General features: G+C 51.8%; 8 protein-coding genes across 8 annotated transcripts; 4 read left to right on the forward strand and 4 right to left on the reverse strand.

The window, feature by feature from the left end:
- Positions 1-57: 57 nt before the first annotated feature.
- H257_14104 (hypothetical protein) lies at positions 58-1035 on the reverse strand (the record flags this gene model as incomplete). The annotated part of the gene is made up of 1 exon (XM_009841852.1): positions 58-1035. One exon carries the CDS (start codon positions 1033-1035, stop codon positions 58-60), a length of 978 nt encoding a protein of 325 aa, XP_009840154.1.
- Positions 1036-2595: 1560 nt separating this feature from the next.
- H257_14105 (hypothetical protein) lies at positions 2596-7968 on the forward strand (the record flags this gene model as incomplete). Its single annotated transcript, XM_009841853.1, has 1 exon — positions 2596-7968. One exon carries the CDS (start codon positions 2596-2598, stop codon positions 7966-7968), a length of 5373 nt encoding a protein of 1790 aa, XP_009840155.1.
- A 1163-nt stretch (positions 7969-9131) lies between these two features.
- H257_14106 (hypothetical protein) lies at positions 9132-9311 on the reverse strand (the record flags this gene model as incomplete). The annotated part of the gene is made up of 1 exon (XM_009841854.1): positions 9132-9311. One exon carries the CDS (start codon positions 9309-9311, stop codon positions 9132-9134), a length of 180 nt encoding a protein of 59 aa, XP_009840156.1.
- A 35-nt stretch (positions 9312-9346) lies between these two features.
- Positions 9347-9577, forward strand: H257_14107 (hypothetical protein; the record flags this gene model as incomplete). Its single annotated transcript, XM_009841855.1, has 1 exon — positions 9347-9577. One exon carries the CDS (start codon positions 9347-9349, stop codon positions 9575-9577), a length of 231 nt encoding a protein of 76 aa, XP_009840157.1.
- A 183-nt stretch (positions 9578-9760) lies between these two features.
- On the forward strand, positions 9761-10411 carry H257_14108 (hypothetical protein; the record flags this gene model as incomplete). Its single annotated transcript, XM_009841856.1, has 1 exon — positions 9761-10411. One exon carries the CDS (start codon positions 9761-9763, stop codon positions 10409-10411), a length of 651 nt encoding a protein of 216 aa, XP_009840158.1.
- Positions 10412-10450: 39 nt separating this feature from the next.
- Positions 10451-12068, reverse strand: H257_14109 (hypothetical protein). Its single transcript, XM_009841857.1, has one exon. It carries the CDS (start codon positions 12042-12044, stop codon positions 10506-10508), a length of 1539 nt encoding a protein of 512 aa, XP_009840159.1. The 5' UTR covers positions 12045-12068; the 3' UTR covers positions 10451-10505.
- A 1629-nt stretch (positions 12069-13697) lies between these two features.
- On the reverse strand, positions 13698-15368 carry H257_14110 (hypothetical protein). Its single transcript, XM_009841858.1, has 5 exons — positions 15255-15368; positions 14691-15176; positions 14462-14616; positions 14170-14398; positions 13698-14094 (listed from the first exon to the last, which is right to left on the reverse strand). The coding sequence occupies exons 2-5, from the start codon at positions 15130-15132 to the stop codon at positions 13868-13870; spliced, it is 1053 nt and encodes a 350-aa protein (XP_009840160.1). The 5' UTR covers positions 15133-15176; positions 15255-15368; the 3' UTR covers positions 13698-13867.
- On the forward strand, positions 15256-16680 carry H257_14111 (hypothetical protein). The gene is made up of 3 exons (XM_009841859.1): positions 15256-15543; positions 15603-16367; positions 16445-16680. Exons 1-3 carry the CDS (start codon positions 15265-15267, stop codon positions 16619-16621), a joined length of 1221 nt encoding a protein of 406 aa, XP_009840161.1. The 5' UTR covers positions 15256-15264; the 3' UTR covers positions 16622-16680.
- The last annotated feature ends 59 nt before the right edge of the window (positions 16681-16739 follow it).

The following is a 16739-nucleotide window of genomic DNA, read 5'->3' on the forward strand; positions in this document are numbered from 1 at the left end:
TGCTTTAGTCTTTAAAAACATAAATACCGAGTACAATTGTAATTGATTACAAAATGCTTAATCAAAAATACTACTTTCGTCAGCACTGTCGTAAAAATCAACCTCGGAAGTGAACTGAGCACTCTCCCCAGTAGAAAACAAAGAACTCAAGCGCCGTTTGCGCTTTTCGCGAGACTTCATGACTGAACCAGCACGCTTTGCTTTCTTTTTCTGTCCCGAGGACAAAAGTCCATTGACATGCCTACGAAGGTCATCTCCGTCCACTTCCCGTAAAGGCAAGAAACAATTATGGAGGTTCGTAAATGCCACACACGTTTGGAAGTAAAGATCGTAATTTTCTCGCTTCCACGTGTACGTGTCATCCACGACAGACCACAACGTCTTGATACGACCGAAAAAGTTCTCCACAATGACACGATCGCTCGCAATCTTGTCATTCACGGCCATGTCGGCGGCAGACAAAAGGTCACCTGCTGGTCGCTTCATCGGAGTGATCGCACGCAGTTGGCGGTGAAGGCCTTGGTAGCCTTTGTCAGCAAGCAGAGCCCACGACCGGGGATACTCTTCTTGCATTGGGCCGTCGTCCAACATGTCGTCTTCTTCGCCAATCTTCTTCAGTTTGTCTTGGTGAAAATCGAGGTTCGACTCGCAGATGGTAATGTCAGCGACGCTTCCTGGCACAGCCGTGGTCACTTTGATGGCGAGGCCGTTGGGCAACACACTTGCTTCCACCTTCAAGCCGTACTGCCCATGCTTCTTGCTGTAGAAACGCTTCTTCTCGTTGAAACTTCCGGCAGGCGCGTTCGTCCACTGAAACGTGACGTCGACAGCGTACAGTGCGGATGGGAAGTTGTTGAACCGATGTCCACTCGTCTGCAGGTGCTGCATGGAGTACTTGTCCAACACGGTGTCAATGTACTTGGCCCGCAAGGTGGGGTGGATGGCTGCGAGGAAGGTGTTAACGCGGTTTGAAAACGTTGGCGACTTCTCCTTGAAGGCCACAGACATCACGTCCCACGAGCCACAGTGCTTCATGCTTGTTAGGGTCATGAAGAGCATGTCCCGGCCAGACACCTCACACTTGCGACCTGAGCCGACGTTCCATTCTTGACTGACGCTGGACTGCAGGTCCTTCCAAACCAGGTTGAACTCACTAAGGGAGAAGTTGGTGAGCTCGTGTACGACAGCTGGACCTCTTGTCTTGATGACATGAAGAATTTTTTTGAATGACAGGCGATTAATGGCTGTCAAAACTCGTTTTCGCGCCAACATGTGCATTAAGTTTTGGTGGTTTGGTGTCTATCTTTGTCGTGAGTATAGTTGTTTTTTCATTTTTAGAGGGGTATTAAATCTCATGATTCTGGACGACGATCACACGCTACAATCCAGTTATTCCTTTTGACATGGGAATGACTTCAAGTGATTTCGTATGTCACAGAGTGATTTCCAAAGTCACTCACTTATTTCCAAATGATTCAGTGTACACTCGATCACATAGTCTTGAATTCATTGGTGAGTTATTTACTAGAACATCTGTCAATTCTAAATGACACTGTTGTTGACTTGCGACAAAGTAATTTACAAAACATATTCATGATATTGGAAAGTGAAGCATTTTTGGTTGAAAACCGAGTTACTGGGTTAGAGGCCTAATGAAGTTAACGATTTATCAATAATTGCCGTTTTACATCAAAATTCTGAAGTGTACCCATGTTAAATGGCCAGACTTGTTTTTTGCTTGGAGTATATTGCACCTTTCTCGTCTGGTTCAGCTCGTTATTGCAAAGCACAGGTATCAAATTAAGTGTCTTGCCAATACACAACAATTGAGACTGAATGCGTTGCATGTACGCACTCAAAAAGAACCTTACGAAAATAAAACTGGTGTACCCATCTTCTATGTCCAGGACTGTACTACGTATATCCCTAACGTTATAAATTACGCGTGCGTTTTGCTTGTTGTATGTATGCCAGGTGGCTGCTGGTACAGTAGCCGAGTCGCGCACTTGTGCAGTAGCATTCGTTGCCACCCGACCTGCTAGGATTTGACAGGTGAGATGTTGTTGAGCTCCAGGGCGTGGGGTGTTGAACTTGAAACGCGCTGGATTAATATAGAAATGGTGCGTTGTATTTACACTCTGTAGGTGTGCATTGATGAGTATGCAATGCACCAGCAGGTACCGGTATATGCATGCACGATTCGACTATGTCGCCTCCAATTTGCACGCAATGTGGCAATATTTTCTGGCCAATTCGTCAACGCATCGATGTCTTAAATCGATTTCAACTGATGTCAATACGAGCGAGCGGGATTACACAGTCCCGTCAATTCACTTAAGGATGAACGAGTTATGGCCAGATAGCAAAGGATTGGACAGCCCAAAGTTGTATGATAGCGGGTACCCGTAGATTTTCGAGCATTTCCTTTGTCACAGACCACCACAACGTCGTTCCTGTTGTCCGTTTTGCCGTTTTGCGAGCTTTAGGATGCTTCGTTTTTTCTATTGATCACAAAAGTGCGTTGACTAGAAGGGTGTTCCACAACATATGAAACTGTTCGCAAATCGTTACAAGGTGCACCGACGCCTCACTCAAATGTTGCCGGGCCAAGTGGTGACAAGGAATCACGTGCAAGTGAGCAGTTTGGTCTATGACGAGCCTCCCTCCAAGCACACTCGTTATAAAGTGGGCGGTGTCCTGTACCTCCTTTTGACCGCCACGGGGTCGGTGCTTTACCTCGTCGTGGTCTCCCCCAGCATGTCCAACGACTACTGGTGGCCACGCTTCAATACAACCAGCACCCAAACGTTCATTGCGGACCTGTACAACTTCCTGCTCACGACCCCTACGACAGGCCCCTTTGACCTCTTCGCTACCACCTCCATGATACGCAAAGACTACTCCAGCTCAAGCACGTTCATCGGCATGCACTCGTCGGCGGCGCGGGCGATTCTGCTGCGCCCGCTGGCCCTGGACGCCGTTGTTCCCATCCTGCGGTCTGTCGACTTGTTTGAAAACATGCGCACGATGCCACCGCCGTGCTGGCTAGACTTCAACCGAACGTTCGAAATGGCCCATACAGCTCGCCACCAAATCTTGTGCAACGACCGCCACCAGAGCAACGCTGCCTTGTACTTGGAAACGTTGCTACGAAACGTCGACTCGACAGACTTGTCGTCGTCCCTGTACCTTGATCCCCTTCAAAGTACCATTTTCCATGTAGTCGAGGCAATTTCTGTTGACGGCGTCCGATGGATGGCTCGGACAGTCAACCATACGTGGCTGCCTGTGGCCCAAGAAGTGGCGTTGTGGCAGGCCCATGGTCTATCGTACTTTCAAAACCAGCTACAAAATCTCTTCCATGAAGGCTTGCGGAACACTGTGACCATCGTCAGTGCCCTCGGCATGCGTGGATACGTCACCATCCACAATATTCCGTTTGAGAACAGACCCAAAGGCGCGTGGTCCACTGGGTATGCCTACTGTGGATTCTGGAACGACTTAGAAGCAGGTGCCTGGACAGCAACAAGCCTGATTCGATCTGCGCCAAATGCGTTTGAAGTGATGGGGAATGACTGGGACGAGTATTACTGTGGCACCAGTGGCAACGCCGCCACGGCTCTGATCCGATCGAACCTCGGGCCTCTCACAACCATTGACATCTACTTGGTATCGCTACCTCCCGTTCTCACAGCACTCTATGCCACCTTCTTGAACCAACTACACAACGCTGTCATGCTACAGCACCAAGCGTATATGCAGTTGACCGAGCCAACTCTAGAGGTCCTGCCTGCAAGTTGGAAGCACCAAGATGCAGTCTACTACGGAGGCAACCCCTTGTGTTGTTATGGGAACCCTATGCCTTATGTCCAGCCATCGTTTGGATACTACGACGACTGCGGCACCCAAGATCGTCACGTGATCAACATGGCTCGAGACAGTGTACTCTTTGCCATGTTCGCCACAGTCATCACATCCTCGGACCAATTGACGTCCGTGTGTGCCCTCACGACGGGGCCGGCCATGTTTACTTCATGCATGCAATCCCTTTTGCCAGCTTCAGCCGTGTTTACGACTCTTCTGAAAGCCCCCCTGGAAGCGTTACGTCCCCAACTGACCCAAACATCCCAAACCATTGCAGGGCTCAACGTCAGTTTTATCCAGTGGGCCACCATCGCTGGCGTGGATCAAGTGCTGCATCAGCCCATGATCACCTCTTCTTCTACTTCTTCTTCGTGGTCGTTCATTGGGTGGATGACCATGTTTGACTGGGCCAATGGCCAAAGAGAAGTGTACTCGTTCCAAGGCGACCTCAACACGTATGTGCTCATGTCTCGGCCGAATCCTCCGCTGCAGCTGACTGCTAACGCTGGAGAGTTTCCCCACAGCGCGTGTGCGTACTTTTGGGTCGTGTGCAGCTACATCTCGGTGGTCTTACTGGGGGTGATTGGCCTGGTCCTGGTGTACAGTGCGTGGAGTGGCTTCCACATCGACGGCCGCAACCTGTTTCGAGTGAATCGTGTGGTGGGGGGCTGTTGGGTCGGCCGCCCATTCCTCTGTCTCCGAGGCCTCACTGCCATCCTCGTCCTCAGTACTTCAAACGTGGACTTTACTTCTACGGGCGGTGGGTTGTCCCACTTCTCGTTCAGTCGGCGGCCCCTGTGGCAAACTCTCGTCCTGGCAGGGGAAGTGTCGTGGATCACATATGTGTTGAACGACATCTTGCTGCCCTGGACCCGGCCCTTCTCGTCGCAGTACTCGTATCTGAGCAGTCTCTTGACGTGGGTATCTGCCATCTACATTGAAAGTGCCAGTCCGTACATGGCCCAAGCCACAGTCTCCACGAACTGCTCCATCGTGTCCTTCATGCGAGGACTGGAATGCACCAGCGGCGATATCCGCATCGGCAGCCTCCAACGCACAGGTGTGCTGCTGTTGATCGTGGGAACTTCCACCGTCGTGTCGTACGTTGGAGTGGCGCTGGCGTCCAAGCTGGGCGCTGCTCGACACACCTACCAAGTCCCACCCAATGTACTTCTCGCTAGCACATCGGAAGCCTTTTTGGCCCACCCAGTCAACAACTTTTCATCGCTCGATGCCGCCGCCTGTGTCATGTCTGGCATTCTTCCCTACGGAAACAGCCTCTTTGACATCAAGATCTGGGTCACGTTCCAAGCCAAGTTGATTGGCCCCCTGACGTACTGTCTGCTTCCGGCGTCGCTGGACATCCGACCCCTCGAACCAGGCGAGGCTAAGCGGAGACGCCGAGCCTTCCACACTCCAACCCAGCCAAAATCGCCGTTTAACATTCGAACCGTGGGGCTCTTGGGGCTGTTTTACATGGTGGGGGCGGTGGGGCTGAGCTTTATCTTCCTCAGCATCTCTCGCACGACCCTCGAGAACGACTTTGTCTGGGTCGGATTCAAGCAAGCCAAAGTCCAAGTGTTCTTGTCCAACTGGTTCAACTTGAACCTCCAGATGGCCTCCCCCACTTTGAACTTCCAAGTCAATTCTGGGGGCTATGGCGACTACGCCACGACCAACAACAGCACCAAACTCAACGTCCTCTCGTCGGCCCTGTACGCCATCGCCATCCAGGACGAAGTCAACACGCTCGCGAATGTCGTGCGTGGTCTGAGACAAATGGACAGCTGTTTGCTGCCGTGGATAGCCACCGCCTACTGCTTTGCCGACCTCGGTCGGGTGTACGAGATGGCCCACAGCGCCACGAGACAAGTCCGATGCCACCAGAAACAAGTGTCCAATGGAGCAGTGTACCTGGAAACCGTGTTTGGCAATGCCCACTGGGTCCCGTTGAACGAATGTTGGGGGGCAGCACTGGACGTCGGTGTGTTTTCCTCTCTTCGAATGACCAACGACGGAGCTACATGGGTCCAATCCATTAAATCCAATGGACGGTCAGAAAGCGATGAAGTTCAGTGGTGGCAACGTCACAATATCACTCGGTTTACAACCCAGTGGCAAAACTACAAACACCTAGGCATGACCGAGTCGTTCTTTGTGTCCAACGCCATTGGGCTACAGTACCCCCTCACCCTGAAAAAAACCAAGACATCTTTTCACATTCCCGCAGCCACGGCATTCAAAATGAACTGGAGCTTTGCCAATGACTTGACTGGAGTGCTAATGGCCAATGGCAGCTCGATCCTGGCTGGAAAGAGTCTGCTTCGTCAGAGTGCAACGTATGCCTTTGTCAACTCGACTATGGAATCAGCCATGGTCGAACAAGAGACTCTGCCATCGCCACTGGACCCAGCTTTAACCCAGTTCGAAAGGGACATTGGGCCGTTTGGCGTTGTGGACATGGCGCGTGTAGCGTGTCCCCAGCTCCTTCTAGACTACTACCGAAGCCTGTATCGAACGCTGCTTGGCAAAGTCAGCTCAGGGGACGACGCCATCCAAAGCGCGTTTTGGACGATGTACACGTACAGCATGTATTCAGCTTCACCTGCGAGGTGGGATACCAAGCGACTATGGGGCGGGGACATCAATTGCGGAGTCAACTATGGCGGATGGGCTACAGCTCCATTTCAATACTTCAGCTCCAACGGCATTTGCGGCAATTTCTTAACGGATTACCAAGGCGTGGCCACAGCCAACTCGATCATGGCGACCATGTCCATGGCTTCGTTAGCCATGGAGTTCCCCGATTTACACCGGATTGGCAATAGAGATAGTGTCAACAGTGATACGATCGTTCAAGCTCTCAACGCCTCATTGGTATTTGCGATGATGTATTACACACCAGCAGAACTAGCTCAGCAACGTTCCAACGCTCAAGTGGTCCAAGTTCACATTCGAGATGTTGTCCAGCTGGAGCTGGTGCAGTACATGAGTGACGACGACGACGCAGCACCCATGGAATTGTCTCGCGTGAATGTATTTGACCCTACAGAACCAAACTTTGAGTACTTTGCGTGGCTGTACCTATTCGACTGGGTCGAAGGCAAGCGGGAAGTGGTCACGTTCCAAGGCGATGTTGGTCAAGTAACCACCATTTCCACCGTGCAAAATTACATCGAGCGACCAGTCGACGCCCAGGAAGTACCTGTGAACGCGTCGCTGTACTTTATGCTGCTCATCCAGTACATTACGGTGGTCTTGTGCGGTGTGGGGTGTCTGGTGTGCGTGTACATTGTCACCAACCGGGGGTACATAGAAGGCGTCAACATGATGAGCTTCTCCCTCGTGGCCGGCCACGTCTGGATCGGGCGGCCGTTCATGCTGCTGCGGGGGCTCACGGCCATCTGCTTCCTCTCCACGGCCAAACTCAACCTCGTGCGGCCCCACGACGGCCTCGTGTCCTTCTTCGACTCGCCCGACCGGTCATGGCTCATGACGCTGCTGTCGTCGGGGGAGATGGCGTGGCTCGTGAATGTCATTCACGACACTTTCTCCGTCCTCACCAAACAGTACACGGCCGGATGCTTCTCCAAAAGTGCGCTCATCGTGTGTGTGTCGGCCGCCATGTGGAGCTTTGCAGCCCCCACCAAGCACTCGGTGTCTATCTCCCGAAACTGCCACGTCCCGGCCGTGGATTTCGAGGTTGAATGTGTCAGTGGGGTGGTGCAGATCGGGGACTTTGGCCGCTTTTGCGGGCTCATTGGACTCGCCTTTGGCACTTGTTTGGGGACGTACGCAGTGGAACGACACCGACTGTCCAAACTCCAGCAGCCCACGTCGCACTGGTTGTCGTTCTTTCTGTATTCGGCAGCCAAACACAAATTCGAACGCACGATCCAACGGAATTGGGAACACGACGGGGTATATTACCTCGACAAAGCGTCTGCCGCACTGACGGGGGTCTTGTCAGTTGAATATCGTGGAGCGCTGTACATTTTGGACATCAAAACGTGGCGGGTGTATGTGATCTCCCCGGATCAATTGGCTGCGAGGGGCGTGAACTTGCCTCCGCATCTGCAGCATGCTATCCCTTTGGTGGAATAATCCAACTATGCGATAACGTTTGGCTACGATTTGATCGGACAATTCTCCTCGGCTCGAAGGAGTCGCCTTCAGAAATGGGGAAAATGCATCGGAAGACTCTTTGAACTCTAAGTTTAAGGATCGTATGCTGCAATTGTTATCGCGTACGACCGGTACCGGTAGTACTAGTGCACTCTTTTCATTTGATCGCATTATTTTGTACTTCGAAGTACTACGTAGTACTAGTACAGTACTAATATAAGTTAGCGATTTCTCCTGATGGTGGTCAATACTGTAGTACTTCATGAAACACTGCAATTAAAGTATAGTATGCTTGGCTATTAGATCGTCGTTGTTGGTGTCCAAGGACTGGCTACTGTAACGTCAAGCGAACGAATACATTGGTTGAAATACTGTACTGATGGCTTATGCATGGGGAATGGTGTACCCGTGCTCCTATAAATGCGAGCTAAAATTTTACGCCGCCCTGAATAGGGGGCGATGGGCGGTAGGGTTGGTCTTGGTTGGGTTCGGGCGTCGGCTAGGATGGGCCTTGGGGCGTTGGCTGCGGAAGCAGGGGGTGTTTGGGGGGCTTGCTAGTAACCCCTCACTCGAATACATAACATCAAATCATGTCCAGTTATTTCGACAGAGTTCTCGTTTCCATTCTTAAATGTGTTTTGCCACTTACATAATCCAAGTCACTGCCTTGGATGCCTTCGTGTTGGCAACGCAACACCTTCGTCGACTTAACTCGTATCTGGGCTCGACTTACTCCGCTCACTTGAAGTGTCCAGTAGGTCCAGCTCCCAACAAGTACAGTACCTTGTCACAGAAAGTCATTGAGCTAGTTTTGCTGTAGTGCGTGCGAGGTTCTCTTCGGGTTGCTTTTGATGAAGTGCATCTCAACATTACTGTACTTTGCAAGCACACCAGCACTGTACTATTCGTGAACCACCAAGTAGTCATCCAAGTCGCATGATCCGTCCGCCCTTGACATGTAACTGTAGCCATTTCAACGCCATACGGGTCACATGTCCAATTCCGTCGACACCATACAACAACACGCCACATCATTTGTACATGGTCAAGCTGAAAATGTTGCCCAGGGGTTCGAAGTACCACGTCGTCACGTCCCCCGTCAAACACTCACACCACCACCTGGTCAACACGGGCGCCTTTGTCTACACATTGGCCACAGCCGCTGTACCGGGCGTCCCTGCGGGGCTTCGGTAGTACGAGTTGCCCATGGCGTCAAACGCATTGGGGGGGTGGATCGAAGCATACTCAGCAGTTTGCGCACACGCATCCAAGTCGTTCCAGAACCCGCAGAACGAAGTGGACCACGAGCCCTTGGGCGCCATCTCCAATGTCCGATCAAAGTCGACCAACGGGGCTAATGTGCGCGTGTTTTCGAAACGCGTTTGATGGCAACGCGGAGGAGGGGTCTGTCGTCGCCGTGAGTTTGGCGTTGTACAGGTCTCCCAGAAACGTCTGCACGCTAGTGGCGTTGAAGTGCTGCCACCAGTCGTCGTTGGAAGTGCTTGGCGACAATGTGGCCAAGTACAGCACGGAGCAGCTCCTCCTCCGGTCGCAGCTGGGTCCTCTATCTGTCATCGGCATCTTTTGATTTCCCTGCACTGCTCGGGGTTGTCCCTGCGTGTCTAAACAACTTGTACAAAGCGGTGCTGCCTCACCCCAACATTACCTGAGGATCCCCGAACCGTCGCTTAGCGTGCCCCCCACGACGACACGGCAGCACCCCAATGCAGTCTACTACGGAGACAACCCCATGTGTTGTTATGGGAACCCTATGCCTTATGTCCAGCCATCGTTTGGATACTACGATGACTGCGGCGCCCAAGATCGTCACGAGATCAACATAGCTCGAGACAGTGTGCTCTTTGCCATGTTCGCCACCGCCATCACATCCTCGGACCAATTGACGTCTGTGTGTGCCCTCACGACTGGGCCAGCCATGTTTACTTCATGCATGCAATACCTTTTGCCAGCTTCAGACGTGTTTACGACTCTCCTGAAAGCCCCCCTGGAAGCGTTACGTCCCCAACTGACCCAAACATCCCAAGCCATTGCGGGGCTTAACGTCAGTTTTGTTCAGTGGGCCACCATCGCTGGCGTGGATCAAGTGCTGCATCAGCCCATGATCACCTCTTCTTCTACTTCTTCTTCGTGGTCGTTCATTGGGTGGATGACCATGTTTGACTGGGTCAATGACCAAAGAGAAGTGTACTCGTTCCAAGGCGACCTCAACACCAATGTACTCATGTCTCGACCCCATCCGTCCGAGGTCATGGCTATAAACCCCGTCGAGTTGCCTTATAACGCGTGCCCGTACTTTTGGGTCGTGTGCATTACAGGAACTGTAAAACAGCATTTTAGGGATTGCCCAACTGCACTCACTCAAAAGAAAGCTCCACAACTTCCAACAACCTGCCTATCGTGAAATAATGTAGCTACCCGCTATTTTTTGCAACTCTATCCGTTGTTTACCGGTAGTGAATCCTTGTATTACATGTTAGAAGTATACATCACATTCACTATACACTCAAGGCTTGAGATTGCACTTGCATCAACCTCGGGTGGTGGTCGGCATAACACACTTTGCGAATACCAAGGCACTGGTCGTAGTGTGCTTTCACTTGTTCACGATGGATTCGCTCGTCTTGGTCGGCTCCCGTCCACACTTTATGCTTTAAACACAAAGTTCCAGCTGTCGCGAGCTCCAAGTAGGCCGTTCCCAGCGCCAACGAGTTGGGCGGTAGCGTGGCTTCCAACTGCATCACGAGTCGTTTTCGAAGGTCGTAGCAACGCAGGTACATCCCCGCCTTGAAAGCGCAATCGGAGAGCAATCTCACGGCGGTGGTGGCCATCCAGTGGCAAGGGTGAAGAGTAATCACTGCGGACTTATCGTTCCAGAACGTATCTAGAATCGATTGGGCTTGCTTGAACTCTTTCTTGTCCATCTTGGCTTGGGCTGATTGAATGGCGGCATCGGCTTGGGCTTTGACGGCGTCGACGACATCGTTTGAGACTTCGCCGTTGCATTTCGGACAGGTGGAGTAGTAGGAGCCACCGCGATAGTTCAAACAAGGGACAAGTAGCTCGTGACCACCGCAGCCTCGACAGCACACACCGTCGACGAGAGTGTCGGCAGCGGCCGGCCCCACCTCGTTGCATCGGTCACACCGACAGTCAAAGTGTTTGGTCTCTTTCAATTGCCGCTGGCGGGCCTGTCGAGGCTGGTGAACGTCAATGTACGTGACTGTGATCTCGTCTTCGTGGGGGATGAATGCTGTGGTGCGCACCACCATAGCCCCTTTCGAAGGATCCGTGGACCAAATGCAGTTGGGCTGGCAGCTGTGGTTGATCAGCCCCGCCAAGGGGAACAACCCAACAGACGCGACTTGACCGGTGGCGTCGGCTGTGTTGGCATCCAAAGAGTACGAGTTCTCGTTTATCCGTGCGGCAAGACCCACGACCTCTGGTACGGACACTGCACATTCCGACGGGAGGGACTTGAGAATGAGCTCCGCTCCTGCTTGCACCGAAGCCAGCCACGCCGGACTGAGCTCCTTCGTGGCATGCACCATGTCCACTACGTCAGAGTACGTGGTCGTAATCATAGGAGCCGAATCTGCCACCTTGTGTGGCAACGTCGCGGCGGCGCGCGTGCACAAGATTCGTGTGATGAGACACAACAGGTGTCTATCGGCGCGAGACTTTTTCGCAATCAAGTGGATGTCTTCCAACGTCGAACACTCGAGATCGTGGACGACTTTCAAGCGTTGTTGGCATGCTTCGCTGCAAAACGAGACCTCGGAGCAGTCGTCGCAGCACAGATCGGGGTCGGCAACGGCATAGCACACGGTGCACAGTACCTTTGTGACCACGACGCTTGCAAATGGAATTTCAGCAAACAGCGTCGTACCAGGTGGAATGCCACCAGCCGCGGCAACATGGACCGATCGCCCCTTGACTGGGTGCGTTCGAAGCTCGAGCAAGGGTAAGCCACCACCAGCAATACACGACGCCATGATAAGCTGGGACTTAAGCTGGACGACTCCAGGCGCAGCCATTTCAAGAGCGTAGCCCAAACCCGCTCCCGATTCCCAAGACTATTCGCTGGCACACCAAGTGGGTTCGGGTTGAACTAAATCTAGTATTTTGATTGGTCACATAGTGGCCAATCCGGATGTCGCATTTATCCGGAAATGCATTCGGATACGACGTTCACGGTCGAGTTGGCATTTTGTTGATGCGATCGGTCCATCAACGCGTCCTTGACGACCAGCGCATCATTCACCAAAGTGTACAGTCTTCCTAACGTATCATCTACAGTCTCCTTACGTTAGCCAGCGGGTAGATTCATTCACTCTTGTTAATCCCCCGGGAACTCGTGATTGGCTGGATATCCTTGTCCTTTCAGTAAGAGCAAATCGGATCTGACCGAGATCTAGTCGCTCTAACAGATTTCGTCTATAGAGTGCACCCAACCAAGTATTATTGTGTTTATTCTAAACTGGAGCGACATGGAGAATGAATCGACGCAACCAAATATATTGAAGAATCGACAGAAGAAATTAGCCAATCAGATTGCAGGAAACCATCATCTACGCCAAACTATTAATAGTGTGTGACTTTATTAGTGTGATACCAATCACCACAGGAGTACAAAATTCAGTACTACGTAGTACAAAGAATCGATCGATAGATTTGGCGATTCAGCACAAAAGTCAACCAAATTTTGGGTTTAATGACAATATATATACCCAACAACAAAGAACACGATTCTATAATCGTACAGTATATGTATCATACAGTCGTTTTACCCAAAATTTGGATACTACCGTACTTCCCGCTCATCTGTAACGGTGATTTTTTCCCATACAACTGTAACCCACAAAATATCCCGATACAATTATCAAGACTAAAATAATGCCAGTCTGCTGGAAGCAAAATAGGCGTTCCTATAAATTTGTAACTAGTGCCCCATGATTGGATAAATAATACTTCGAAGTAACCAGTTAAAAAAGGTTTGCCTGTGTGGGTGGGTGGCGTATGGAGTTAAAGGCCGTGGACATCGTTGGTTGCTCGAGTGGTGAGGGCACGAGAAGCTGCACGTCCCATGAGGTTTGCGGTGACAGCTTGACTGTCAACGACGTGGTTGTTATTCGCTGTTAAGTTGTCCGAGTAAACGATGGCCTTCTCGAAGAAACACTCAAGGTTTACAAGATTGTGGGTGCAGAGCAACTCTGTCATGTCGGCTTTCTGCCTCGTCGACTTGTCAACAGCAAGAACAAGTTTGCGAACAAGTTTGCGATAGTTGTAGAAGACTACAGAGTCGAATACAGTGCTTCCAAGCGATCCCGTTCCGATAGGTGCATTGGCCTCGTAAAGGCAGTCCTCATGGAACACATTGAAGAGTACAACAGATCATAGGATTAATATCCAAATTAATACAGCTACACGAATCATTCCATTCCATATATTAATATCTGAAGGCATTTTGATTGTGGCTGCCTTTGAGCAACCAGAAGTGGTTTGAATCATTCAAACACGCGGCAAACATTTTAACCAATGAAAATACTTGAATTACGCGGAAACGACAGTGGTATGGTTTTTGCCATTCCCATGAAGTTGTAACTATATTTGAAACATTTTGGTGGTTACAGATGAGCGGGAAGTACGGTAGTACTTTTGGGCTGAATCGCCGCCAATATCTCTTTGTGATAGGAATCACACTAATTGAAGTCTCACACTAATTTGACGTTCATGATCGTTGCAATCTGATTGGCTCAATCCTTCGGCCAATGCTTCTCCAGTTTCGAATACAGTAAACCATACTAACGTTAGTGCTGGATCGTCCTACTGTCGTCCTATATTGATTGAGAATATGGGGTTACAACTTGCGGTACTTGGCGAGGTTTGTGATTTCCACGACTGAATGGCCAGTCTTGAGCGCAATCTCTTCGGCCGTCTCGTGCTTGCTGAGGGCGTCGAACGTGGCTTTGATGACCGTGTACGGGTTGCGCTGGCCGCGGCACTTGGACACGACGTCCGTGATGCCAAAGCAGTGCAACGCACACCCGACTGTGTCGCTCACGGTCGTGCCTTGTCCTACCTTGGCTACATACATAAAACCACAAAACCACAGTTAGTACTACTACTAGTAGTAGTACTACTACGACGACAAGCACTTACAAGGACGGATAAACAGCTCGCAACTGTTGAACTTGCCATTCACTTCATGGTACAACGTCCGGTCGTCGAAGCGGTCGACGTACGTGAACGTTTCGATGGCGCGGAGCGTGGCGCGGTCGATCGCTTGATCGATCTTGCCGCCGCGACCGACTGCGTACCCTGCGCATCCATCTTGGTTGCCCACCACGACCAGCGCGCGGAATGTCAAGATGTTACCCAAGGTCGTGGGCTAATGGAAGAGTTTGATATGAGCAAGGATGGAAGGATGGATAGATGGACGAGGAGTGAATACCTTTTGAACAGTGTCGACAAAAACGACTTGGCTGACGAGCCCCAGCGCATCCAGGTCGAGAAAGTTCTCGTCGTCCAAGTTCCATCCTTCGACGGCGTTGGCTTCTTCGTCTAGTTCATCCTTTTCCTTCAACAGACCCATGTCGGGGCGAAGACCTGATGGGAGGATGAAGCGGCTGATGAGGGTTGTGGTCGTGTACGGTGGTAGAGTTGGAGGAAGGGGACCGTACCGTCGTCGTAGACAAACTGAGGATCGTCGAAACTCATGCCGCGGGATCCATACTCGTCCAGCAACCGACGACGCGCTTCCGCCATGTTGTTGGGGGCAATCGCTTGGTATCTGTGTTTGCGGGCGGCGGCAGGCGCCAATTGACGGAACTCGTGCCCTTCGTCCTTGTACTTGCCGTACAGCGGCGCGGGATCCGTGGGTTCGTCTTCGTCGTACTCGGCGAGGTCGTTCGCGCGCTTGATCTTTTGCTTGCCGGCTTCAAAGCCTTCGATTTCCGCGAGGTCGTCGTCGTCGCCTTTCTTGTCCTTGCGAGGGCTGTCCTCATCGTCGTCGTCCTTGACGATGCCCGACACCTTCTTGGCACTGAATAGCCGTGCAGAGGCAGGCACCTGTTGGCTGCGCTTCAATTGCGCTCCCACGGAGCGAGCGGCGCGACTCAGCATGTTCAAATCGCCCGAAGTGCTTGGAAAATGACTGGTCTTGAACTCTAGCCAAAGATTTTAGCCAATCAAAATCGCGCCAGGTGGTGAAATTCCGAGCGATTGATTGGTCCATTTTGAATTACCCAAATACTGATGAGCGCCGCCAAAGCCGCCGCGACAGCGGTGTTGGACCGCGCGTCCTTCTTGCAGACGCTCCAGGTCATGGGCGTCGCCGCGGAAGGCAAGCAGATCGGACACATCATCAAGACCTTCTCGCAGCATCTGCTGAACCGACCCAAGCTGCGCAACGTCGTGACCAGCGCCAAGCCCAACGTGTCCAAGTTGGTCTTGCTCAGTGAAAAGATTCAAGGCAACGACCTTACGGGATGTCCACAAGAGCTGCACGACTACATTCGAGCGGAGAACCTTCAGGTACCGTCGCCTCGTTCCTTCCATCGTCGGCCTGCTGACAGGATGACTGACTGATGCAGGTTCAACCGCATGAAATCTCGCTCGACTATTCGTTCTGGTCCGTGGAACACGTCCTGCGGCGCATCCTCCCCGACACGATCACCGAGATCCCCGCGTCCTTTGAAACGATCGGGCACATTGCGCACTTGAACCTCCGTGACTTCCATCTCCCGTACAAGCACGTGATCGGCCAAGTGATTCTCGACAAGAACACGCCGCGCATCAAGACCGTTGTCAACAAGACCGACGTCATCGACAGCGTCTTCCGCACGTTCCCCATGGAAGTCTTGGCCGGCGACGACAACATGGACGTCGTACTGCACGAAACAGACTGCACCTTCCACTTCAACTTTGCCCATGTGTACTGGAACTCGCGGCTACAGCAAGAGCACCTCCGCCTCGTACGCTCAATCGACCCGACCGACGTCGTATGCGACATGATGTGCGGCATCGGTCCGTTCGCGATCCCCCTCGCGAAGCGCGGCTGCATCGTGTACGCCAACGACCTCAACCCCCACAGCTTTGCCGCGCTCAATGTGAACCGCCAAAAGAACAAGGTCGACGGCCGCGTCCGCAGCTTCAACATGGACGGCCGCGCGTTCGTTGCCCACCTGCTTGCATCCAAGATCCAATTCACCCAAGTGATTATGAACCTGCCGGCGATCGCGCTCGAGTTTCTCGATGCCTTTCCAGGCCAGTTTGACCACTGGCAAGGGGATTTGCCCACTGTCCATACATATTGCTTTACGACCAATATGGACTCACCCGACAAGGATGTTCAAGAGGTACGTACCTAGGTGAAGGATGGGACGTACCTATGTGAAGGGAGCGGACGTAACTGGATGGACGTGTGCTTTTGTAGCGCGCGGAAGCCGTGTTGGGCGCGCCGTTGACCGAGTTCCGAGTGCATCATGTGCGAGATGTGGCCCCCAAGAAGCTCATGATGTGCATATCGTTCAAACTGCCCGCGGCGTCGGCGTACTCTGCCGACAAATTCAAGGACCTGCACAGCAAAAAACAAAAAGTTGCGGCCGAGTAGTATTGTTTTCATGAAATAATCGTGGGTTTCCACCAAAAATAGCGATTTTTTCACCAACATTTGCGAATTTTCCCGATCTTTTCACCAAACTGTGCGAATTTTCCTCAATTTTGCACCA

The sequence above is a fragment of the Aphanomyces astaci genome (genome assembly GCF_000520075.1).
Source record: "Aphanomyces astaci strain APO3 unplaced genomic scaffold supercont1.53, whole genome shotgun sequence".
Classification (NCBI taxonomy): Eukaryota; Oomycota; class Saprolegniomycetes; order Saprolegniales; family Verrucalvaceae; genus Aphanomyces; species Aphanomyces astaci.